This window comes from Rhincodon typus, chromosome 27, assembly GCF_021869965.1.
Source record: "Rhincodon typus isolate 14 chromosome 27, sRhiTyp1.1, whole genome shotgun sequence".
Classification (NCBI taxonomy): Eukaryota; Metazoa; Chordata; class Chondrichthyes; order Orectolobiformes; family Rhincodontidae; genus Rhincodon; species Rhincodon typus.
In genome coordinates this window covers 40,845,966-40,872,588 of record NC_063358.1, presented here as the reverse complement: position 1 = coordinate 40,872,588, position 26,623 = coordinate 40,845,966, and the positions used below count along the sequence as shown (strand labels likewise).

General features: G+C 39.1%; 1 protein-coding gene across 1 annotated transcript in view; it reads right to left on the bottom strand.

Moving 5' to 3' along the window:
- adgrb2 (adhesion G protein-coupled receptor B2) overlaps positions 1-26,623 on the bottom strand; it is a 683,435-nt gene that overhangs the window by 436,114 nt on the left and 220,698 nt on the right. Inside the window, exon 6 of the mRNA XM_048613298.1 lies at positions 9,689-9,853. Coding sequence (XP_048469255.1) covers positions 9,689-9,853 — 165 coding nt within the window. The remainder of the gene's footprint in view (positions 1-9,688; positions 9,854-26,623) is intronic.

The window sequence follows — 26,623 nt, the reverse complement described above, 5'->3', positions numbered from 1 at the left end:
ATGGTGGAGCAGATTTGATGGATTGGAATGGCCTAATTTTGCTCCTATATCTTATGCTTTAACAATAGAATTAGGGAAAAAAAAATTTGGGAAAAGTTGGACTTGATTTGTGCAATCCATATATAGTTGCAAACACAACTTTTCTGAAATACAAGGTTTCCAGTTGGACCAGAAATGTGGCTACTTTCATCCATGCTATGCCACTTCAAGCTTGAAGAAACTACAATGTGTGTGGGAGTTCCTAGAAGCCTGAACAGTCAGGAGTGAAGACATTACTGCAGTCAACATGTTGACAGAAAATTAATAGACTACAGCTTGCAGTAAACATGGGCACTTGGCTCAAAATCAGAACTCAAAAGAAGACAGTCGTATTTGTGCGTAAAAATTACAGATCGTGAATAATATTTTGAAAAATAAGGATCAAAACCTCATGTTTGCCACTTCCATGAGGGCTATCTATAGGAAGTGTATCTAATGATTAATCATCAATTTTAAAACTTCATTCCTTTTATAATATCAATATGAAGGTATTTTATGAGCCTTATGATTATTTCATAATACGATCCCTGATCTTGGTCAAAGTGTCATAACAGTTCTTTGAAACACTAAAATTTAAAAAAAAGATAAATCTCTAATAAAAAGGCCCACAAATCATATTTGCAAATACAGTGCTATTCCTTCATCATTGGTCAATACAACTGGAACTACTTACTTAAAAACGTGCAGGTGTACCATGACTACATTGAATAAACACCACCTTCCCAAGATGGGATTTATTGCTCACCACGCTTACATTCCAGAAATGAGTAAGAGAAAGGTTCAGTCACGTTTCATAATATTGGCATTTCATTATACCTATCAATAAGCAACTTGGAAGACTCTTTAGCAAATTTGTAAAGAACTGAGAAAAAATGTTACTAGTGAAGTATTCAGAATTTACATCTACCAATAAATTTCAGTAATAATGTTCCCTTGAATACTGAACACATCAATGAAAAAGCCATGCAAATTACTAGGTTTGGATTGTAGTAGATATTGAGTATAGATATTGAGTTTAGGTTCTACAGCAGGCTGTTTCATTTAATGAAGCAATACAAAGACAACTGGCCAATCCTGGCTTGTCTAAACTGATACCTTAAAATAGATGATGAAACATAGGAGTTGAAGTAAGCCATTCAGCTCATCCAGTTTGCTCTGCAAATCAATGATATCATGACAGATCTAATAATCCTCAATACCACTTCTCTGCCTTATCCCCATAATGCTTGATTTCTGTACAGATTAGAAATCTGTCCATCACATCTGTAAATATACTAATGCCGCAGACTCAACAGCTTCTGTGGTGACAAATGTCACAGAATTGCTACACAGTGAGAGAAGAAAATCTCATCTCTGTCTTGAATGGGGAACAAAAGGAATGCAGGTGATGAAATTTGGACTTAATAAAAACAAATCTGTAATTAAGAAAAGAAAGCTAATGTAAAAACTGTTAACAGTCGGTGAAAAAAAAACAGGTTCATGAACGTTCTTTACAGAAGGAATCTACTATCCTTACTTGGTTGGACCTACATGACATTCCAGACCTACAACGTAGTTGACCCATGGCTCTTTGCAGGTAGGAACGAGCAATAAATACTGGCCTAGCCAGCAATGCTCACATTCCATGAATGACTAAAAAAAGGACCCTAACTCTGAGATTATGCCCTCTGGACCTATACACTCCCACAAGAGAAAACACCTTCTCAGCATCTGCTCTTTAAGCCCCCTAAAACTTTTAAATGTTTCAATATGATTTCCTCTCATTCTTCTAAACTGAACTAAATACAGACCCAATCTTCTCAACCTCTCCTTGTAAGAAAACCCCTTTATACCTGGGTTCAACCGAGCAAGACTTTGCTGGACCACCTTCAACGCCAGTATATCTTTCCTTACTTAAGGGATTCAAAACCGTTCACAGTATTTTAAGTGTGTTCTGATGAGTGCATAGTTTTAGCAAGTTCTCCCTACTTTTATACCCTATTCCCTTTGAAACAAGGGCCAATGGTCCATTTGTCTTCCTTATTACCCAATGAACCTGGATGCCAGCTGTTTGTGATTCTTGCATGAAAACTCACAAGTCCTTCTATGCTGCAGTTTTCTCTAGTCTTTGTCTGTTTAAATAAAATTTAGCTCTTCCATTCTTCCTGCTTAAATGCATAAACTCATATTTTCCCACATTGAATTCCAACTGCCAAGCTTTTGACCACTCAGTCAAACTTTCTACATCCCTTTGTAGACTTGTTATATCTCCTCAGTACTTGCTCCTCACCTATTTGGCAAACATAGATTAACTTCCCTCATCTATTGTAGCCCCAGCACTGATGCCTGCGGAACTCCAGCAGTTACAGGAAATGTCCCCTCTATCCCAGCTCTCTGTCTTCAATTAGTTAGACGATCCTCTATCCACGCTAATATACTACCCTCAACACATGGGATCTTAACTTATTAAGAAGCTTTACATGCAGGATCTTATTTGATGCCTTTTGGAAATCCAAAGATGGACTTTCCAAAGATTGGCAATCTCACACAGATCATCCTGCTACCTCGACGTTACACAATGGAATAGCTCCACATTTCTGACAGAAGATTCTGATTAGATCCCCTTCAGAAACAGAGAGTTGTAATTCCATTCTAACCGATCCATTGTAGTGAAGACCTATCAGGGAAGGCAATACACATCCTCTAAGGTTTTTGAGTAGATTTGTAGCTCGGGCTTGTAGATGTTGTGGTTGGTTGTTTCACGGAGCTGGTTCGTTGTTCCACTGACGTTTCATTACCTTGCTGGGTAACATCATCAGTGCAGCCTCCGATGAAGCGCTGTTGTGTTTTCCCACCTGTTATTTAAACTCTGGTATCCGTTGAGCTGGGTTACCACAGATTCCCTTCTTAGTGGAGAACCAGGCCTCTAGGAATTCCCACACTTGTCTCTGCTTGGCCTGTCCCAGGATCCTGGTGTTGTCCCAATCAAACTGGTGGTTTGACACCAGAGTTTAAATAACAGGCGGGAAAACACAACAGCGCTTCATCGGAGGCTGCACTGATGATGTTACCCAGCAGGCGAAAGAAGAGTCAACCAACCACAAAATACATATCCTCTTTTTCACAGCAGTAAGCTGCCTCATTCCAAAATTTCTGAAATGTCCAGCATAATGGACAGCCAGTTTGATAGCCAGCTGTGAAATGATAAGTAGAGGAAGTAAGTATGAGATTAGAATGCTGGAGGGAGGTAGTGTAAGGGAGGGTTTGTTGTGGGGGCATAAAAAGGGCAGAAAAAGGTGGAGGGGGGTGCAAGGTGTCAAGTTGAATTAAAGCTAGTGATGATCCAGGTGCAAAGGAGCGTATCTTGTCCAGTGGCGAGGAAAGTGTGTCAGAGAAGATGTTGATGTCTGGTCAGCATCCGGTAAGTGTAAGAGGTGTAAGGGGAGTGTAAATCAGGGTGTTTTGGATGTGAGGGAAGGAATCAGTTGAATAGTTGCTCTGGAATTACACTCTGTATTTAATAGTCTAACTTTTCTTCAGTAACTATTTAATTAACTTCTAAGAATGCTCTTAATTCTCCAATACTTAGAGGGTTTCAGGCACAGGGAATTGTCAAGCTAAATATTCAATTTCAGAGAATTATAGAATCCCTGCAAATCAGAAAGAGGCTGTTTGGCTCAGCAAATCTGCAATGACCCTCCAAAGAGCATCCCACCCAAACCCAGCCTCCTACCCTAAGCCCACCACCCTACATTTATCATGGTTAATCCACATAGCCTGCACATTCCTGGACACTATGGACAATTTAACATGGTCAATCCTCTGGTCTGTAGGAGGAAACTAGAGCACTTGATGGAAACCCATGCAGACAGGGGGAGAACATGCTAACTCCACACAGTCACCCAGGTTGAAACTGAACCCAGGTCCCTGGCACTATAAGGCAGCAGTGCTAACCATTGTGCCACCATATCACCCTATTTCCCGGGCAATTCTGTCAGAGTCTGCAAGGATGGGGATTCCTCAGGGACCCCATGCACAACTCCGACGTTTCTTCCAGAAACAGATTTTCTGCTGGCTAGATAATCAAGTATCTCTTTTACTAGTGAGTTGAGTGACTGCAGATCAGATTAATGACATAGAATTTACAGCACAGAAATAGCCATCAGACCCAACTGGGATATGTCAGTGTTATTGTGCCATGAGTCCCCTCTCATCCAAAATCATCAGGACATTCTTTTCAATCCCCTGTACTTAGCTGTCCCATAAATGTGTGTATGCTATTCATCTAAACTATTCCTTGTTCCACTTTCTAACTACTTTCTGGATTAAAAAGATCCTCCTGAATTTCTCATTGCTTTAATGAGTGCCTGCATTGCATTTAATAATCATTAGTTAGTACTGTCTAAATGTGAATACACCTTCTTTACATATGCCCTGTAAAACTGCTTCATTATTGCAAACAGCTCTAATAGGTCACCACTAGTATCTCTTTTCCAGAGAAAACGTCCCATCTTATTCAGTCTTTCCTGATAATTATAATCGTTCAGTTCTGGCATTTTCCAGGTAAGTATTTTACATACTTGCCCCACTGGCTCCATATGTTTTTTTTGTATTATGGAGATCAGAACTGTGTACAATAGGTTTAGTGTGGCTAGACAAAGGCTCTATTTGGCATCAATATAACTTCTCACCTTTTAATTCTTTTGCAATAGAAATTATCTGGATAATTTGCTACTGATAATAATCAGAGTTTGCTCCCTTAGATCCCTTTTATCATTGACTCCATTGACATTCTCCAATTCAAAAATAACCCTGAGTTGGCATCATTATCAAATCATGGGAGATCCACCACTGCTGCCAAATGTACCCCTGGATCCCTTTTCTCATTTGATCCATTTAGACTCCTGTTGTCCAAAGAGCTATGATGATGATGTTCTGTTTTATACTATTATATCAGATCATTCACCAGGAACTGAAGGCGAATTCAATCCTAACCTTTGACAGCATTCATTTAAGTGCTACTGTAATCAGAAGTTACTAGACATAGAACTTAAACATTTTTTTCACTAGCATGTCTGGCAGAAATTAAAGCTATACTTACTATTCTGTCTAAAATTGATAACAAGCATAGACCATGGGCTGAAACAATATTTTTTCTGATCTGTTTCATTCTGCATTGCAACAGACAGTACATTTATCCATCAGTGGAGCTGTTTCACTTTCTTGTTTACATCAGGAAATGTAGTATATATCAAGCAGCAACTTCAGATCAAACTCAATCCCAGAAACTAAAATCAACAAGAGGAGGAATATAATGGGTTCATATGACCTCACTTGGAATTATATTGCTGCCCGTTCAGCAACACTGAGTAGGAATTCACTTAACAATGTCATGAAAGCACTATCACTAGTGGCTGCAGTGATTCAGGAAGACGCCCACCACCACCACCTTCTCAAGGCCTAAGAATAAGGTAATTAATTGCTACTGTCATTTGCATAAAATAAAAACCCACAATAAAAAACAGTGTTAAGGTTGAACCTTGATTATCTGGTGCAATTGAGAGGAGTACCTGTGAGTAGTGGAAAATGCCAGATTGGTTGGTGGGGGGGACTTGAACAAAATTAAATTACTGATATCAAAGAGTATGCTCAGTTTCGCTCAATTTGGTTGAGTCTAGTAAGATTCCCCTGTTGTTTTCCTGGTAAGGCCAGCTTGTACAGTTACAGAACAATGGAGATGAGTGAAGGAAAAAAGTACTGATGATGTTCTATTATTCACAAATAATCTCATTATTAAGAGAAGGTAAAAGTAGAGCACCAATGATTGAGGTGTGCTGTAAATCGAACATGCAGAAAAGATCATAAATATTCCAGTTATCGTTTATAAAACCAGTTTATAAAAACAATAAGCCACCAAGAAATTTCACAGCTCTGTTGCCCTGATCTATAGTGTATAATTAGATACCAAATTCCGAGCTCGGACTTCATTTATCGTCTTATATATACACACATATATTATCATCTTTTATTTTACGAATTACAGATTTTTTGAGGTTACAATCAACGAAACTTTTCTATTCAAATGTTTTTTGTGGCATAAATAAAAATGAACTACTAAGTTTTAACGAACAATAATTTACAAAGGAAGAAATCACTGAAATCAAAAAGCATTGAAATACACTAACTTGTAAACCAACACACAGCATCACATTAATTACAAACTGAACAAATGCAATAGAAGTTGCTGTTAATGAGTGGTGGAAAGGATTAAAACCAGCTCTCAAGTAAAACATTGTTCAAATAAACAAAAGTGAAACATTTCAAACATTGGTAATCAGAAATTAGAACAGTGAATACTGGAAATGCATAACAGACCTGGCAACAGCTGAGGGCAGAGAAAGAGATGTTGACATCAGAACTGGAAGAATTTAGAGATGTAATAATGTTTAAGCAACGACAGAGGCAAGGAAAGGAATGAGGAGGATCGAGGGAAGAACAAAAGTGAAGCTTTGTGATAAAGTGGAAGAAGAAGGGATTCAAGAACAAGAGGGATAAATGTGCAACTGAAAGGGGATGATAATAAGAAAAGTTTAGAAGTAAAAAATGGATCTGGAGAAGCTGTAAGCACCACTAGCACAACAATATCAACATCCTCATTCTCCCCACCTTCAGTCACTAGCTTTACGCATGCTTAAACCCTAATACATCCTTACTATTTTCATTTCTGATGAAAGGTCATCAAAGTGAAATGTTAGCACATTTTTTTTATCTCCCCAGGAATGTTGCACAGTCAGTCTGCTATTTCTAGCAGTTTCTGTGTTTCGCTCCCTCTTTAATACAAAGAAGATCCAATATATTCACTGGAAGAGGTAAAAATTACCTAGCCTATTCAAGAAGATCATTATTAAGAAATGAATAACAATTTTAAAATATATCAAATGGTAAGGCAACTTCACTCCTAAAAATGTATTGAGAAAATATTTCATCAAACACGTTAATAAAATCAATAAACAGTTTGCAGATTGGCGTTCAAGTCATTTTTAGAAAGAGGTTATAAAGGATACCACTCTCAAAGGGATGTCAAATGGGTTCAACAATGTCAGCTTAGTTCAGATAACAGAAAGTGTTTTGCAATTTCATCTCACTTTTAAAAGACAGTAAAGTTAATAAGAAATATTTGAATAAGGTCATAATAGTAGGGGATTTTAACTTTCCAAACATAGACTGGAACTGTCAGAGTGTTAACGGCTTGCATGAGAAGGAATTTATTAAGTGTGTACAAGAAGACACTTTTATTCAACATATGGGTTACTTAATAGAGAAGAAGCAATGCTTGACCTGTTGGGAAATAAGGCAGGGCAAATGACTAAGGTATCAGTGGGGCAGCACTTTGGGGCAAGTGATCATAATTCTATTAGTTTTAAAATAATTATGAAAAAGGACAGAATTGATTAAAAAGTTAAAGTTCTAAATTGGAGTAAGGCCAAATTTGATGGTATTAGACAAGAACTTTCAAAAGTGAATTGGGGGAGGCCTATTTGCAGGTAAAGGGATGGTTGGGAAGAGGGAGGCCTTTAAGAATGAGAAAACGAGAGTTCAGAGACAGTATGTTCCTGCTAGTGTGAAGGGCAAGACTGGTAGTTGTAGAGAATGCTGGATGACTAAGGAAATTGAGGCTCTGGTAAAGAAATAAAAAAAGGTATTTATCAGATATATACAGCTCGGATCAAGTGAATATCCTAGAAGAGTATAAGGGCAGTAGGAGTACACTTAAGAGGGAAATCAGAAGGGCAAAAAGAGGATACGAGATAGCTTTGGCAAATAGAGTTAAGGAGAATCCAAAGAGATTCTATAAATGCATTAAGGGCAAAGAGTAGCTAGGGAGAGAATAGGGCCTCTTAAAGATCAAATTGGCTGTCTATGTGTGGAACCACAGGTGCTGGGTGAGATACTAAATTAATATTTTGCATCATTAATTACTGTGGAGAAGAATATGGAAGCTAGGGAACTTGGGAAAATAAATAGTGTTGTCTTGAAAAGAACTCATATTGCATAAGAGGACATGCTAGAGGTCTTAAAACATGGATAAATCCCCAGGACCTGCTCAGGTGTTTCCCAGAACTTTGTGGGAAGCTAGGGAACAGATTGCTGGGCCCCTTGCTGAGATGTTTGTGTCATCGATAGCTACGGGTGAGGTGCCAGAAGATCTGAGGTTAGCTAATGCGGTGCCATTATTTAAAAAAAGCTATAATGAAAAGCCAGGGAACTAAAGACCCGTGAGCCTTATGTCAGTGGTCGATAAATTGGGTTGGAGGAGATTCTGAGTAACAAGATTTATATGCATTTGGAAAGGCAAGGACTGATTAGAGATAGTCAGCATAGCTTTATGCATGGGAAATCATGTCTCACTAACTTGATTGAGTTTTTTTGAAGAGGTCACAAAAAACATTGACAAAGGCAGAGTGGTAAATGTTGTATATGTGGACTTCAGCAAAGCGTTCAACAAGGTTCCGCATGGTAGACTGGTTAGTAAGGTTAGATCACATAGGATCCGGAGAAGGTAGCCAATTGGGTACAAAATTGGCTTGAAGGTAGAAGATAGAGCATGGTGGTAGTGGGTTGTTTTTAGGACTGGAGGCCTGTGACCAGTGGTGTGCCGCAAGGATCAGTACTGGGACTGCTTTTAGTCATTTATACAAATGATTTGGATGAGAATATCGGAGGTATTGTTAGTACATTTGCAGATGACACAAAAATAGGTACAGTGGACAGTGAAGACAATTATTTCTAAGTACATTGATCAGATGGGCCAAACAGCTGACGAGTGGCAGATGGAGTTTAATTTAGAAAAATGTAGAGGTGTTGCATTTTGGTACGGCAAACCAGGGCAGGACTTGTACAGTTAATGTTAGGGCCCTGGGAGTGTTGCCGAACAAAGAGACTTACGGGGTGCAGGTGCATAGTTTCTTGAAAGTGGAGTCGTAGGTAGACAGAGTGGTGAAGGCGGCATTTGACATGCTTGCCTTCATTGGTCAGAACAGTGAGTATAAGAGTTGTGTTGTCATTTGTGGCTGTACAGGACTTTGGTGAGGCCACTTTCAGAATACTGTACAGTTCTGGTCGTCCTTCATTACGAAGAATATTGTTAAACTTAAGAGGGTGCAGAAAAGATTTACAAGAATGTTGCCGGAACTGGAGGGTTTGAGCTATAGTGAGAGGCTGAATAGGCTACAAGCAGCTGAGGGGTAACTTTTTCACGGAGAGGTTTGTGCATGAATAGAATGAGCTGCCAGAGGTAGTGGTGGAGGTGGGTATAATCATAACATTTAAAAGACATTTGCAGGTATATGGATAGAAAAGTTTGGAGGCAAATGGGCCAAATATAGCAATTGGGACTAGATCAGATTGGGATGTCTGATCAGAGCGAATCTGTCTGCTTCCATGCTGTATAACTCTAAGACTCTAATATTTTTCCGAAATAAATAAATCAAAATTGTTTCAATTTAAGGCTTCTTCAATGAAATAACTTGTTGTAATAATTCAATAAGCATGAAGACTTATTTTAATTTTTTTGTGCTGTCAACCCTGTCCCGAGAGATGTAAGAAATGTTCCTACTCTCAAAAAAACAGTCTGAAGAGATACACAATTGAAGTAAATATTTATACCAACCAGGGCAGAGTGCAATGTTGCAGAGCTTGGTTTGGAGTTCTGGACCCTGACACGCTTTCCCTCCATGTTGTGGAGCAACGCACATCCGAGATCTGGTTCTCGATCCTCTCCCACAGGTAACTGAGCACAAGCTCCAAGGCGACCATTCCTCCCACAGACCATGTACTACAACACAGTGTAAATTACATGAGGGATCTGACACCACAGAATGCTAAAATAACAAGAAACACTCTTTCATCTGGATGACAGACCTAGTATAATATAAAACATGAAAACGTGCCTCTTTGGTGATGTTTTACAAAATAGATCATTGATGGCTTAACTGAGCAAAATGTTTTTGGACATGTTTGTTCTTTTAATAATATCAAATTAAATTCAAAACTCCTTACTGATAATTTGCCTGGAACTCTCTCAACTAAAATTTCATTTTTATATAATTTCAGTTCCCACAGAGGGAAGTCATACTCCAACAGAATACTAATTCTCCATCCTGCATTCCTTTCAAGCATAGTTCACGCATCTAATGGAAGTGCAGGAGCACTAAATTCATTCTGCCAAATTCATATTTCAAGAGAATCAGAACAAGTCCATGATTATCTTTGAAACTGTAATTACGAAACTAAGTTCCTAATTCAATGTAATAACTCTGAAACAAATCTAAAAAGATGACAAAGTTTTTAAAATCTCAGTGACAACTTTAGTACATCTTTAATGATCAAACATAGGAAATTGGCGTGAAATAAACATTGTTGTCATTACTACATCATGCAATTTTAGCACAGGATTCCAATACTCAGTGACCCAACATTTCAATAATGCCATTAATTGGAGGCAACAAGGAGCAATGAAACATATAATAGAGTATGAACCAATTTCTTTCCCAAGGGATTATTGTGGTGCACGCTCGGATCAAGTTACAAAGGAATAATGAGCTTCAAATAGTACTTTCTCCTATCCCTGGTTGGTAGGCTGGGAAAACCTGAAGGGAAAGAAAGAAAATGGACAAGATTTGAAAATATAGGCTGTGGGAACGTGCTGAGTATGCTTTCATCATATTTGTGAGCTGCTGAGATAAAGCAGCTTTTCGTCAAAATCTAAATGAGTAACTCCTTCCCTAAAATAACCCACAAGGTTCTTTTGAGACAATGTATTTCTGGGAACATAGGCCTTTTTTGAATGCTCCTTTTATTATATTCACCCATATTTCTGCTGTATGGTGGATTAGAAAGAGATTTCAAATTCTGGTACATGAACAATATTATCATACACTTAATGAATTCCTGATGAAGAGATTTGTGCTCAGTATAACATATGGAGGAGAGACTGTAATGTGCATTACAAAAAGGGTTAATTTGTTTAATGATAAAGGGCCAAAAATAATTAATACAAAATCTTTGAAAACTGCTTTTGCTCTGAGGTTTTTCTAAGAAAAACAAAGAATATGTGTGCACATATCCAAGCTTAGGAATTGGCACCTGTATTGCCTTTAGACATGTGAAACAGTCATACTACAATATGGAGCACACTTCAGCAAAATAAGCTGGTATGGTGATAAGTTCCTAATATGTTGATTACACACTGCAGATCCACAAGTGCGAGATGAAGATCTCTGAAAACTAAACAAGTTGAATCACTGTCAAACTGTTTGTGAAGAGGCAACAGAATTAGAACAATTGACAAGTGAAATAAGTTGTGGAGACACATGAAAAAAATACAACAGTGAAGAGTTTTGCAAGAGTAGAAGTTCATGAGACTCAACTTTTATGCTAATTTGAGCTTCATACAATCCTGAATGTGTGACATGCAAAGTATCCAGCTTAGCCAAGGGAAATATAATGCAAGTAACATTTGAATAAGAAGAAAGGATGTACCAAACAGCCTGCCCTTGAGCTATGCACAAAAATGACTGGGGAATATTGTGCACTACACACAGACATTAAATCTAAAACCTACTGAACTTTACATTTTTGTTAACTTGCTACCTGAATTTGAAAAATGTCTTTTGCTGCATCCTTATTTACGTGTTGGTTATTTTGGACTTGCATTTTCCTTTTGGCTTCAGCAATTGTTTAGCTTATTTAACCTGCATCCACAAATATTTGAAGGCAATTTTTTTTTCTAATGAATTGATGATAGACACTGAAAGTTTTGGTTTAGCACATTGTACAGTGTGATAAAAATATAAACTGTCTTGTGGATCTTTTTATGTTTTACATTACATGCAACTTTCATACACTATTAGAACTCCACCAAACTTTATTTCTTCATTGAAATCAAATACTATGCATGCTATATAGTTTGGATTAAGGTGTCATGGGAAATGGAATTCTTACCAAAAACTGAACAAATAAAAATATCAGCAATTAATTTTGACTTGAAACTGATGTAAACAAAAACATAACAAATCCCTATGCAAACCAAAAAGAAATCCAATTGGATTGAAAGTACCTTCATTAAGAAACACCATAGGAGCTATAATGCAGGAGTACAAAAGTCCTGGGAAGCTCCTGACTATATATTAATCTCATTGAAACTGCCAAATTTAGCTGATAGATCAGTATTTCATGTAGCTTTGCAAACATTGATAACTAGGATCTAAGAGATGCTCAAATAATTAGTTGATGAATTAAATGAATATCTCTGGTTTTATTTCCAGCTGGATGGTAGCAGCAAAGAATACATTTTCATGCAAGAATCTTAAATTTAGCAAAGTCTATGACTTTGCTTTGAAGTGACAGCTGGCTAAGATTGATGGGATATAAGATGTGATGATACTATGGCTTTGAGAGATGCATTTTGTCTTGGCTTTTTTTGAAGAGAGGCTTTGAGACAGAGGGGAATAAATTGTCTCTTCCAAGCCAATAAAGTAAACATCTTGTGAGGCCCTGGGATTTTTCTAAAGTTAGAACAATATAAGCAGCATGAATGAGTAGAGTCCAGCTCCCACAGAACCAGAGATTTAGTTTAGCTTTCAGTAGTTGTTAGACTTTTCAAGTTAGCTGTGAAAGCTGTTAGACATCTTGCTCAGCCACAGCAAAAAATTAGAGCTCTCTCTCTCTCTCTGCTAGAATTTTCTCTTGGTGTTCTTTTCTTCTGGACTGGTGAAACATTATAAGTGAGACAATCTATTTTATCAAGTATGTCTTTGCCAAGGGTGTATTTATGGAATGTTACTCTATTGGAACAATTGCTGTTTAGCAGTTAAATAATATATTATCCTATTACTAAAGTAATGCCAATTCTTCTTTCTTTAGTTTGAACTTTAACCGGGTGTAAAAACAAACTGTGTTTTGCATAAAGCCAGGTAGTGTTACCAATCAAATTACACCTGGAACATAGCACCTTACACCTGCCTTTAAATAAGGTAAAAGTTAAGATCTAGGCTATCTCCTTGATATATTTGAAGGGGGTTTTGTGGTAACAAGGGTAAATAAATTTAAAGAAAAAATCAAAAATATGTTTATTAATAAAACTAGAACTCAACAAGAAAAGTTCTAAGAAAGTTAAGGATAGTATAATACTAAAGGTGGTGGTCATATATTATTGTAAAGAATATTAGAAAGTCTGAAGATTGAAGCTATTTCATAAACCAACAAAGGGTCAGCAAGTTGTTGATAAATAGGGAAGAACTAGAATACAAGAGTAAACTGGCCAGAAATATAAAACCAGGTTGTATGATGATTTGTAAATCTAAGAAAAAGAGGAGAATAACTAAAGTAAATGTTGGTCCCATACAGATACAGGCCAGAGAAATTATCATGGGTATAAGAAAATAACAAAGATGTTGTTGTTGAGTCCATCTTCTTCACAGAAGACAGGAATTACATACCAGAAATGGGCAGCAATCTAAGCTCAAAAGAGTAAAGAAATTTGGGCGGCTGATCGTGATGGAGAAAAAAATGTGCTGGAGCAATTCAATGGACTAAAATCCAACAAATTCACAGAATTGGTGATCCATATACTAGAGTTTTAAAATGTGGTGATCATAGATGTGGTGATTATTATTTTCTAAGTTGTGTTAGGTTCTAGAATGGTTCCTGAAGAAACTATTCAAAATATGAATGAGAGAGAAACAGGGAATTTACAGGCCAATAAATTTAATATCAGTTATCAGAATAATTATCAGAATCAGAACCTATTATGAAGGAAGTCTTGAAAATGCACATGGAAAATCATAGCATGATTGGACAAAGTCATGACTTCTACAAAAGGGAAACTGTGTTTGACAAATTAAAGTTTTTTGGATGCGGGACATTTAAGTGAGACCCGATTTATGTAGTATACTTGGAAATCCAAAGGACATTCGATAAACTCCCTCACAAAAGATTAATATACAAGGTAAAGGCTCATAGATTTAGGAATAAAATATTAGCATGTTAGAAAACTAATTAATGGACAGGAACCAATAAGGACACAAATTGGGCATTTTCAAGTTGGCAGGCTACAATTAATGGAGTGCTTTTCGGATCAAGGTTTCAGCTATTTACAACTTATATTAATGACATAAACTCAAGGACTGAGATTAATGTATCCACATTTGCTGACAGTACCAAGCTAGGCAGAAATGCAAGCTATGAGGATAATAGAAAAAGGTTGCAAAGAGACAGACAGGTTAAGTGAGTGGGCAAGAAGGTTGCAGTTGGATTTTCACAAAGAAATATAGAAGATAGGATTAGATCATTTGATACCAACAGCCTGCTCTGTAAGTCACCATGATCACGACTGATCATTAAGCTCAATACCCTAAATTCCATCCTCATTCATATCTACTGATCCCTTTAGCCACAAGAGGTATATCTAACTCCTTCTTGAAAAAACACAATGTTTTGACCATTTTCTGTCATAATGAATACTACAAACTCACCACCCTCTGGGTGAATACATTTTTCCTCATCTCATCCTAAAAGGTTTACCCATTATCCATAGAGTATTAACGCTTATTCTGGGCTCCCCACCATCAGGTACATCTTTCCGGCATCTAACCTGTCTAGCCCTGCTAAAAATTTATAGATTCTTGTGAGATTTCCTCTCATTCTTCTAATCGCCAATGAATACAATCCTAACCGAATCAATCTCTCCTCATACGTAAATCTTAAAATCCCAGAAATCAATTTGGTAAACCTTCACTGCATTCTCTCCATAGCAAGAGCATCATTCCTCAATGAAAAAATATAGGGTGGTGTATAGTTCTTAACTTTGATCATAAGAACAGAAAAACAGCATTATTTTTGAAGGAGTTAAACTTGATATTCAGAAAGTGCATCCATACAACAATTGTAGGTAAAGAACATGCAAATACAGCAAACAATTAGGAAATCAAATGGCATATTGACGTTTCTTGCAAGGCAATTGAAATACAAGAATAAAGAAGTCTTACTACATTTATACAGGGTTTTGGTGAGACTACACCCGGACTACTGTCAGCATTCTGTCTGCGTTTTTAACAGAGTATATACTTGCATTGAATACAGTACATAAACTTTCTCTAGATTGGTCTTTGGGATTGGAGGAACAAAATACTGTCTATACAGCGACGAGAAACTTCAATTACGTGCGTTTGATAGAAAAACTGTAATAATATTACTTGGTGCAGAGAAGACCAGGCAGAAATTGGTCCCATTATGGAAGGACTGGGTACCAGAGGACACAATTTACAATGATTAGCAACACAGCAAAGGTAATATGAAGAATCTCTTAAACACATAGAGTGGTTACTAAAATAGCACCACAGAAACTGGTTTCCTGTCACCAAGTCACCCTTTATTAACACATGGAGAGTCCTTGACACTGACCTAGCTCTGTCAGACTGAACAGGATGTCTAGTAATCCTGTTCTTATCTGTCAGCCTGGGCTCTCTGATTGGAGCAAATTAATAGCCCCAATCAGGGAATTCATATTCTATGAGGTCTACCTGGCTGACCGCATTACAAATAAATACATCCCTACCCCTCTGAGTCAAAGGATATATGCCAGTTCATTTCTATGTAGAACTGGTTCAGGTTACTCCAACTCTGCCTCTGATACAGATGGTGTGTAATGTACAATAGTTTGCCTCTTGTGCTAAAAAGCTTTTCGGAAGAAATGCATTCTTCTCTTCAGGTGGCAAAAGCATTGACGTCTGCTGTGTCTATTTCTGATACCGAGATATCTTCAACGGTTGGCGCAGACGGAGAACTCACGGGCACAGAAACAGTCAAAAAGGCTGTTGAAGGGCCAGGCACATTTTTTCCCACACTGTTTGCGAGTTGGCAGCTTTCATAAGGTCCATGTGCTTGTCCAGGACCGTTGCACCAACACGAACTTATATGTCACTGGACGTGACCTCACGTTGGCCGTGCCTCTTACCCATGCAGGGCCATTCCCATGGTTCCTACACCAAACTTTGTCCCCTGAAGTAAACTGTCTTTCTCGTATAGCAGAGTGTTATATCTGGCATTGGTATTTCTGATGCCATTTCACCAAGACCCCCAAGGTCCACAAAATCAGGTTTAACCCGGTGTGGAATATTTTCCCTATTAGCAACTCTGATGGAGCTATTGCTTTAGTTGTACGAGGGTGGTCCTGCAATTAAAAAGGAACCAGGACAGTTTGGTATCTAGTGAAGCTGTAGGCTGTTTATTTAGGCTTGCCTTCAAACTCTGGGCTCCTCTTTCTGCCAGCCTATTGGATGATGGATGGTATGGAGCTATCCTAATTTGTTGAACACCATTTGATTTTAAGAAATACTCAAATTCCCTGGTGGTAAACCATGGGCCACTATCTGTGACTAATGCTTCTGGGGGTCCATTTATTGTAAAAGATGTGCGCAGTTTTTCTATCATCATCCCCGTGTTTAATGAACAAACTCTATGCACATTCAGCCACTTTATGTGGGCATCTACAATGACTAACAATATTGAGCCTATGAAAGGGCCTGCATAGTCAGCGCGTAACCAAGCCCTGGGTTTACCCGGTCATTCACACGAATGTGGGTGAGCTGCTGATGGTAATTTTTGTCCTTGTTGGCAGTCTAGGCACTGCCCCACCAAGGCGGGTATATCCTGGCCACTAGCCATAACTTCTTGCCGACATCTTCATTTTAGAAACATCTGGATGTCCCTGGTGGAGTTCAGCTAGAATTTGGCAGCGACCTTTGCTCTGAACAATCACTCTTGCTCTCCATAATAATATGCCATCCTCTGCTGTAATCTGGTCTCTCCGAGTCCAAAAACGTTTCAATTCTGGTTGTGGCGACCTTTTGGTTTGCCCCATTACCACCAGCTGTTTCAGTTTTGCCAGGACCGGATCCTTCTACGTCCAATGTCAGATATTGTCAGTGTGACTGGATGTGTGCCAGAAGATTTAAACCCGTTACAGATTCTTCCAGTGGCGGTACCACCCGTGGTGTATCTGCCTGCAGGAGGCAGCTCAATGCATCCGCATTTACTACTTGTTCTTGTGGACGGTGGTCCAACTTGTAATTATGCACACTTCGCATTAGAGCCCACCACTAAATATGGCGTGAAGTCACGAGTGGCACTGTCTTGTCCTCTTTGAGTAGATCTAGCAGGGGTTTGCAGTCCATTATTATTACATCCGTAAATGTATTGGTAGAACTTCCTGACTGCAAATATGACCGAGAAACCTTGCTTCCCTGTCTGAGCACATTTATGCTCTGCATTAGCCAAAGTCCTGGATGCATACACTGTTGGGTGTTCCTTTCCATTGAGCCACCTATGAGCTAATTCTATCCTGATGCTTGGAATCAGAGTGTGCTAACACGCTAGAGGACGACAGCTGCTTCTTCACTTCCCTCAAAGTTATGGCTTAGCTATCAGGCCATTTCCAAGGCTGACACTTTCTTAACAGTTGATGCAAAGCTGCAAGGATGGAGGCCAAGTTATGTATGAACTTTCTGTAATAATTCACCAGCCCAAGGAAAGATGTAAGCTACAGATGTGGGAACCAAGGCACCTTTCGTGGCCCTCACTTGATCCTCAAATGGGTGAAACCTGGTCTTGTCGACTCTGTAGCCCATGTCAGTCACTTGGGGTGCATGGAACACACACGTTTCCCTTCTGAGGTGTACGCTTGCCTGATAGAAATGTCTAAGAACTATGAAAAAGTTCTGTAAGTGCTCTTGCTTGGTCTTCTCTGTCATTAGCACATCACCTGAATAAATGGCAAGTGGTAGACCTTATAAAACGTTCTCCATTGTCTGCTGAAAAATTGCACAGGCTGATGATACCCCAAATGGCAGTCTCATATATTGGTACAAACCCTTGTGGGTATTCATTGTAGCATATTTCTGGGAATCCTCATCTAACTGCAATTGCAAATATACACGTCTCATGTCTAGCTTCGTGAAGGGCAGTCACCCTGCCAGCTTGACATATATATCCTCTATGTGAGGGATTGGTTATTATCCAGCTGCAAAAATGGTTTACTGTTTGCTTAAAATTCCCACAAATGTGAACCGACCCATTGGGCTTCACGATCAGTACGTCCTGTGCTGCCCATTCCGCAAACTGGACTGGTTTGAAGATACCTTTGTTTTCCAGCCTTCTGATTTCTGCCTCTACTTTTACCCAAGAGGTAAATGGAACTGGACAGACCTTGCAGAATCTGGAATTGTTTCCTGGTCAACATGCCAGGTGGCTTCAGCTCCAGGCTTTGCAGAAAAAACTTACAGGCATTTAATTAGGACTTCACTCAGGCAGGCATTTTCTAATCAAAAAATGTTAAGCCAATCTAGATGAATCTTTCTCAACAAATTTCACCCTACCAAGCCTGGGCCTGAGTCTTTCACTGCAATTCGTGGTAACTGAACCAGCTGCTTCTCTTAAGAGATTGGTACTGCAGTTGTACCTTTAGTCTGCAAAGGTTCCTGGGTATAGGTTCTCAGGCTAGCTGAGGTCTTGTGCCAACTTAATGGTTGGTGTCTACAGCAAATTTTGTTAAAGGCTGGTTCTGCAATCACTGAAATGGGCGCGCCGGTATCGACCTCCACAAGAACTGGGCGACCATTTAACCAGACATTTGTTTTGATTTGGATGTTGGGAAGCTAAGCAATTTAACTGTTCCAAACTAGATATAAATGGATTTTCCAAGGTGTGCACTCTCCTGGATATCGGCCTATGAGCTCTCTTACTCAATTTAGGTCTAGTGAGACTGTTTTGCTGTTTCGGGGGTTGCTTTGTTTCAGGGTTTTGCTGTGGGCCAACCTAGAGTCCCTCTGATCAGGACGTGTCCTGAGTGAGGCTATGCAATTGCCTTCACTCAAGTGGTGTGTCTTAAACTTAGTCCGACTGGCAAGGGTGTCCACTTCCCTGCAAATCATATGCTCCACTTGCTGTATTTTCCAATGATAAAGCCAGTTGTAGTGCCTGTTTGAAGTCCAGTTGGGCTTCAGCTAGTAAGCACTTTTGTAATGGTTACATTATTAACCCCACATACCAAATGGCCTCTCAGCATCCGAGTAAAGGTCAAACCAGAGTCATATGCGTCTGCTAGTCGTCTTAACCTGGTCAAAAATCCTGATACGGATTCCCCTGGTTCTTGAATTGCTGAGTAAAACCGATAGCATTTCAGAATTAGAAGAGGATTGGAGTCATAATTTTCCTTAACTAAATCTATCAACTCTTGAAAGTTCTTAGAATCTGGTGCCTCATGGAAAGTTAGGCTCCTCATAATTGAAAAAACTGCGGTTCCACAAGCTATCAGGAGAATTACTCATTGTTTTTCAACTGCCTCAAATGTCACTTGCCTGGAAAAATAATGCATTTTTTCCAGTCTTCGACAGCAAGATCGAACAAGGCAAGCTTCCTAAATAACGGCATGATGCCAGAAATTCTTAGCACAACTCAAAGATGACTGTTGTGAGCGAATTTCTTCAGGAGTGGGCTTTCCTGGTGTCACCACTGAAATAACTCTACAGAGGCCAGTATCCCAACATTATCTCACTCTTTACTTACATGTGAAGAGTCCTTAATACTGAACCAGCTCGCTCAGCACTAGCTCTCAGCAGGAACAGGATGTCTGGTACTGCTGTTCTTAACTGTCAGCCAGGGTTCTCTGATTGGGCTAGATTAACAGCCAGTCATGGAATTCATATTCTATGAGGATTATCTGGCTGACCTCATTATGATCACTGCAGTTAGGATCTGGGATGTACGGCCTGAAAGAGTAGTGGAGACTCAATTAAATAAGCAATGACCTTATCAAATGGCAGGTTAAAGGGGCCTTATGGCCTACTTCTGCTCATAGTTTGTATGCTTATGTGCAGAACATTAGATCTTATTTGTCACTACTTTTAAATTGGATCTTCACTTCATGTTACTTCCAGTATGTTTCTTGTTCAAATTTTAGATTTTGTTTTCTTTCCTACTCGTTGTTGTGATAATGCAAAAAAAAACAAGCATTGTGTAAAGTTAGTAGGTGCTTCAACACAACTTCATTCAGTATAAAACTATCTGCTTAAACTTACAGATATGTTGTCTGCTCAAATCAATTACAATAAAACTCGACAGTCAATCAAGTAAAATTGCATATTTGCTTTTGCTAATTTCACTGAAACTAAAATTGGCCCAGAAGCAGAAAATTAATTATGGAATATACGAACAAGGAACAAATGTAGGTCACGTGGCCTGAGCCTGCACTGCCGTTCAATAAAATCATGGCTGATCTGATTTTAACTCAGGTCTGCATTTCCACATACCCCCAATATTCTTTTTCCCTTTGCAATCAAAAGGCTATCCACCTTTGCACTAAAAATGTTGAATTTTCTGCATCCACTGACTTTTGAAGAAGGGATTCCAAAAACTCTCAACTCTCTGAGAGAGAAAAAATGTTTCCTCATCTCAGTTTTAAGTGGGCAACTCCTTACTTTTAAACTATGACCCCTAGTTCCAATTGCACTTAAAAAAGTAGAGATGAGGTGCCTTCTTGAATCACTGCAGTCCATGTGCTGCAGGTAGACCACAATGCTCTCAGGGACAGAAGTCCAGGATTTTCAGTCAGCAACAGTGAAATAACTCCACGCAGGCCAGTATCCCATTACCAACTCACCCTTTACTTACACATGGAAAATCCTTGACACTGATCCAGCTCCCTCAAAAACAGCTCTCAGAGTTAACAGGTTGTCTGACACTTCTGTTTTTATCTGTCAGGTAGGCCTCCCCGATTGGACCAGATTAACAGCTCCAATCAGGGACCTCATATTAAATGAGATCCACCTAGCTGACCTCGTTACAATCACTACAGAATGATGTTGTAGTGAAAACAATCCAAGTATGTCCAACCTGATAAGTTCCAAGAATTGCAGATGCTGGAGTCACTGTCAATACAATGTAGAGCTGGAGGAACACAACAGGTCAGGCAGCATCAGAGGTGCAGGAAAGTCAACATTTCAGGTCCAGACCCTTCATCAGGACTGTGTTTCTCCAGCTCCACACTGTATTGACACTGAATTAGGCTGGTAAACCTTCTTTGAACTGCTTCCTCATATTAACATCTTTCCATAAGTATGGTGACCAGTACTGGACACAGTACTGCAGATATAATCTCACCAATGCCCTATATAACTGAAGCCTACGCTTGCACTCAATTCCCCATGGAATAATGTATAACACTCTATTAGCTTTCCTGATTACTTGCTGATCCTACATATTAACCTTGTGCAAATCATGCGCTAGGACACTCAATTCAGTTTGCAACCTCTCACCATTTAGATAATATGCTTCATTTTATTCTTTTTGCCAAAATGGACAATTTTACACTTTCTCACATTGTACTCCCTTTGCCGGATCTTTGCCCACTCACTTATCTATATCCCTTTTGTGTCCCTTTATGTCCACTTCCCTAACCATCTGCCTGTCATGAGCAAATTTTGTTACAATACCTATGATCCCTACATCAAAATTATCTAAATAAATTGTAAACGGCTGAGGAACCCAGAACCGGCCTGTGACACACCACCTATGACATCTTGCCAGGCAGAAAAAGGTATTCCAACTGTCTGCTTCCTGTTAGTCAGGTAATCTTTTATTCATGCCAATGTTACCCCTATACCATGGGCTTTTATTTTCCGTAATAATCTTTGATGTGGCACCTTATCAAATGCGTTCTGGAAATCCATGGGGATAAGGGTAAATTGTTGGAGTGGCAGAACTGAACTTCAGTAATCAATTAACATCATAGTGGAACTTTCACAAATGAAATATCTCTGTACTTCATCATTTTTCAGGTAAAGTTGTAACATTTGTGGACCCTAGGAAATGTAAAATGAGAAACCTTCAGCGTGAGTCACTTTCAGAACTTTAACTGAAACTTCAAAAACATTTCTATAAAATAAGCCCTCAATTTTCCAAAGGAGTCTATTTATAATGGAGACATTTTTATAATGAATGACCGTTTTCATATTTTTCAATGAAAAATAATAACTTAAAATAAGTACCAAAATCATAAAAAGAGAACATATATAGTCCATATAAAAATTATAATCACCAATCAAAAATACATCTCATTTATTTAAGTTACTGATATAATCACAAGGATATGGCTTCTGCCATTTCAAATACATTAATTGCATAACATTTGAACTGAATCAGTCCATAATGATTATAATCTCATTTGTGGATGGAATATTCACAAATGTAATCGAAGATTTTACATTCCTAACTGCCAAATTTTGCTAAGACATAAAATAACACTAATCATTCACCACCTGTGTGTTTAAAAAAATCAATATGGGAAATTCAGGGTTACAGGGATTGGAGGGGGAGATGGGGAGGATGGATTTGGGTAGGATGCTCTTCGGAGACCAGTGTGGACTTGTTGGGTCAAATGCATGTTTTGACACTGTATGAATTCAATGGATCAGCAAGATGATCACGCAATCTACATGTTTTCCATACTATACAACAGACTACAATGTAAGAAGTTCATATAATGAGGCAGATTTGGTGGTGAAAATAGCAAAGACCAATCTGCTGCATCTCAAGGTTCAGACAGGAAGCGGAATATTTTTGAGCACAGCTGTGGGACATGAAATAAACATATTCAAGGACCCTGTCAGCAACAATGAAGAGGGATTCCTCAACTGAAGAAAAAGGAAGATATGCTGGAATTGCTCATGTGAAAGGTGGCACTGTCAGCACTGATGCCACAGAAAAGAGAAAATGGAATAATGAGATGGAGTCCTTACAAAATGTGAAAATGCTGAACTACAGGCTTATTTGAATATTGGTTGACAGCTCATCCCACGAAATGCAGATGGAGAATGCTAGAAAAGTGAAGGGAATAGATGGAGATAGACCGCTCAAGATGAAAATTTGAAGCAAACTTGATAATGTTCACAATTTGGGATGAGAACAGGAACTGGCACTGATAGATTGTATCAGCAAAAAAAGGGGTGAGGGAGAGGACCTGACGAGGAAGGAACAACTCTTCTTTCTCAGTAAAAAATCAAACATGGCTAGAACTGTCGGAGGGCTGAAGGAGAAATTGTACAATATAGGAACAAGTTCAGCTAGGTAGAGGAAACAGATGAGGGAGGGAGCCATTCGGCCTTTCAAGGAAAATTACGGACCTACAGAAGATACTGGTGATGGAAAGAGACTGTGATAGACATTCAGTTTTGAAACCAGTTAGAGTTGGGAAACTGGCTTGGTTTGGAAATATCAGAAGAGACCAGGCAAAGGGAAAAACAAATCATTAAGACAGTCAGAAATAAGTTCCATGGGGGCAAGAACAATAGCAACTATTGGTCTACCACTGCAATTCATGAGAGTTCACTGTTATACTTACATGATTTATGATGCAACAATTTCCCTTGTTGCACAGCACCCTTGGAAATCCCACAAATGCCAGGATGTTTTTGACCAAGAGTTGCCTCCTTTTAAAGTATTGAATCACTGAGATAACAATGTTAATTTGGCGGGTATCAGTGGCATAGAACAATCCACATCTGACCAAACATTTGACCCATAAGCTGTTAACTGAATATACTATATACGTGCAAAGAAATGGTTGTAAAGGAAACGTAACTGGAGTTTGAAAACCCATGCTTCATGTATTTACCCCTCAACATGTTAACATCTAGCATCACTCATCATTAAAGTGACATTGCACAGTGTGGGCAGATTCATTGTTCAAGGCACTTTTCAACTGCATTGTGCATCTAGACACTGGAAAAGGATGGCAAGGATCACAGTTTGTGGTGGATAGCATGAGCATCGAGCTTTGCCTGGTCACCTGATATCCCCAATCCTCCTCCCACAACCTCCATGTCCCTCTTTACTTCGCACAACTACAACTTACAGTTTTCATGCATCCCCACAATATGGAGACCCACTACACTGAACATAGAAAATTAGAAACTAGGAGCAAGAGTAGGTCTTTCTGCCATCAAGCCTGCTCCGCCATTCAATACGATTAAGGCTATCTATCTCAGAGCCATATTCCCACTTTATCCCCATACTCCTTGATGCCTTTAAATTCTGAAATAAATCTCTCGTTCTTTAATATATTCAGTAACTTAGCCACCACAGCCTTCTGTGGTAGAGAATTTCAGAGGTTCACTCTGAGGTGAAGAAACTGGTGATGTTGACTGATGATTGCACAATGCATCTGCAACTCCTCAGACACAGAAGTACTCCATGCACAAATACAGCAAAATCTGGATGATAGTTAGGTTTAAGCTGACAAGTACAGGTAACACTAATGTCACACAAGTGTCAGGCGACAACCATCGCCTACAAGAGATAATCTAATAATTTTCCCTTGACATTCAATGACATTAACATCACTGAACCCCCCCACCATCTCCAACCTGGGGTCATCATTGAGCATAAACTGAACCAAAATAGCCATATAAGTTCTGTGGCTATAAGAGCAGGTCAGAGGCTTAGAAGTGTAACTCACCTCCTGAGTCCTCAAAGCCCATCCACCATCTACAAGGGACATTCAGGAGTACAATAGAATACTGCCCACTCATCTGGAAGATTACAGCTCCAACAACACTCAAAAAGCTTGAGACCATCCAGGTCAAAATAGCCCACTTGATTGGCACCACATCAGCAAAAACACCGATAATCAGTGGCAAAAGTATGTACCATCTACAATCTGTACTTCAGAAACTGACTGATTCCTTAGACAGCGCTTTCTAAAAGGACAACGGCAGCATATACACCACCTGTAAATTCTCTTCCAAGCGAGTTATCACCATGACTTGGAAACATAACTGTCATTACTACAGTGTTGTTAGGTCAAAATTCTGAAACACCCTTAACTGCGTGTTACCTAAAACAAATGAACTGCACAGGTTTGAGAAGGAAGCTCACCACCACTTTCTCAAGGTCAACTACAGATGGGCAATAAATGCCAATTGAACTAGTGATGCCTATATCCATGAATGAATATTTAAAAAAAAAACCTTGCATAGCACATAATAATTGTAAGACAGTGTATAAAAGAAGGATTTGGAAAGGAGTTTGTCTCTCCACTAGGTAGGGTGGTATGGCCAGTCATCATAAAGATGCATCCAGAGATCTGTCTACCTGACAGACCACCTGAGACTGACAGTAGCTCACAGGACTGCTAAGCAATCAGTTAAATTGTAAGTGTGAGCATGTATTATTGCTAAATGCTTTAGTGAAATGATACCACATTTATTGGAATACTGTGTATGTTGTTGTGTGACATCAATATCAAGGGGTCAAATGGTCTACCCCTGCTCAGACTCTTTGTGCTCTCATGAAGAAACATGACTACAAGATTAGGTTTGAGAAACTGGGGCTGTTCTCCATATGAGCTATGTGAGAGGAAGACATCTGGTCAAAGTAATGAATATGAAGGCAAAGGCTGCAAAAGAAGAATTCAGCATTGCGATATTCTTGAAATTTAATGAGATAGGACACCAAGGGGGTCAGAGAAGGGAATGTCAAAGGGGATAGTGAATCATGGCAAAGCGTGAGATTAGAAGGAAGGATTGGGTCATAAGACAGTGAACAGGAAGAAGAATCCAGAGAAGTTTTGATATCCAAGTTGGTGAAGCATTTTGAAGTTTGAGTTCCTTAATACCTGAAAAAAAGAGTAAAGCTTGTTAAACTGATGCATGATGTAAAGAATGAAACAGACCTACAACCCAGGATACTGTTGAAAGAGAGTGAGTCATGGTGCTGAAGAGAGAAGTAGAGAGTAAAATTAAGTAGGTTACAGATGTCAGAATGTCAATTAGTCTTAAGGTCCAGGTTTGACACGCATTCAGGTATCCTGCTGCAATGAGAAAGTAGAGGAAAATCTATCTTGACACACTTTCCAAGTAATAATCATTCATGCAGCAAGTAACAGGATGAATAGGAGTGTAATGGAATAGTCCTCAGTATATGTGTAATGGAATACTCCCCGGTTGCCTGGATAAGCATAGCTCCAATAAAACACAAGAAGCTTGACATCATCCAGAATAAAGCAACCTGCTTGATTGACATCAATTCCACAAACATCCAATTCCACAAACATCCAATCCCTCGACCATCACTGCATAGTACACACTGTTGCTACTAACTACAAGATGCAGAGCAGAAATTCGCCAGCTTTAGACAGCACCTTCCAAACCCATGACCACTTCCATCTAGAGGTCAATGGTGGCAGATACATGGAAACACCACCACTGCGAGAGCCCTCAAAGCTACTCACCAAACTTGAAATCATATCACTCCTTCACTACGGCTCGGTCAAAGTCCTGGAATATTCTCCTTAACATAATTGTGGGTCTATCTAGAGTACATGGACTGCAGTGGTTCATGAAGGTAGCTCATCACCACTTTCTTGTGCAACCAGGAACGGGAAATAAATGCTGGCCAGCCAGCCACATCCATGTCCAATTAGGGAATTAAACAAAAGGAGCAGCTTTGTGGAAAACATTGCATGCTGTGTCCAGAAAATCTGTACTTTTAT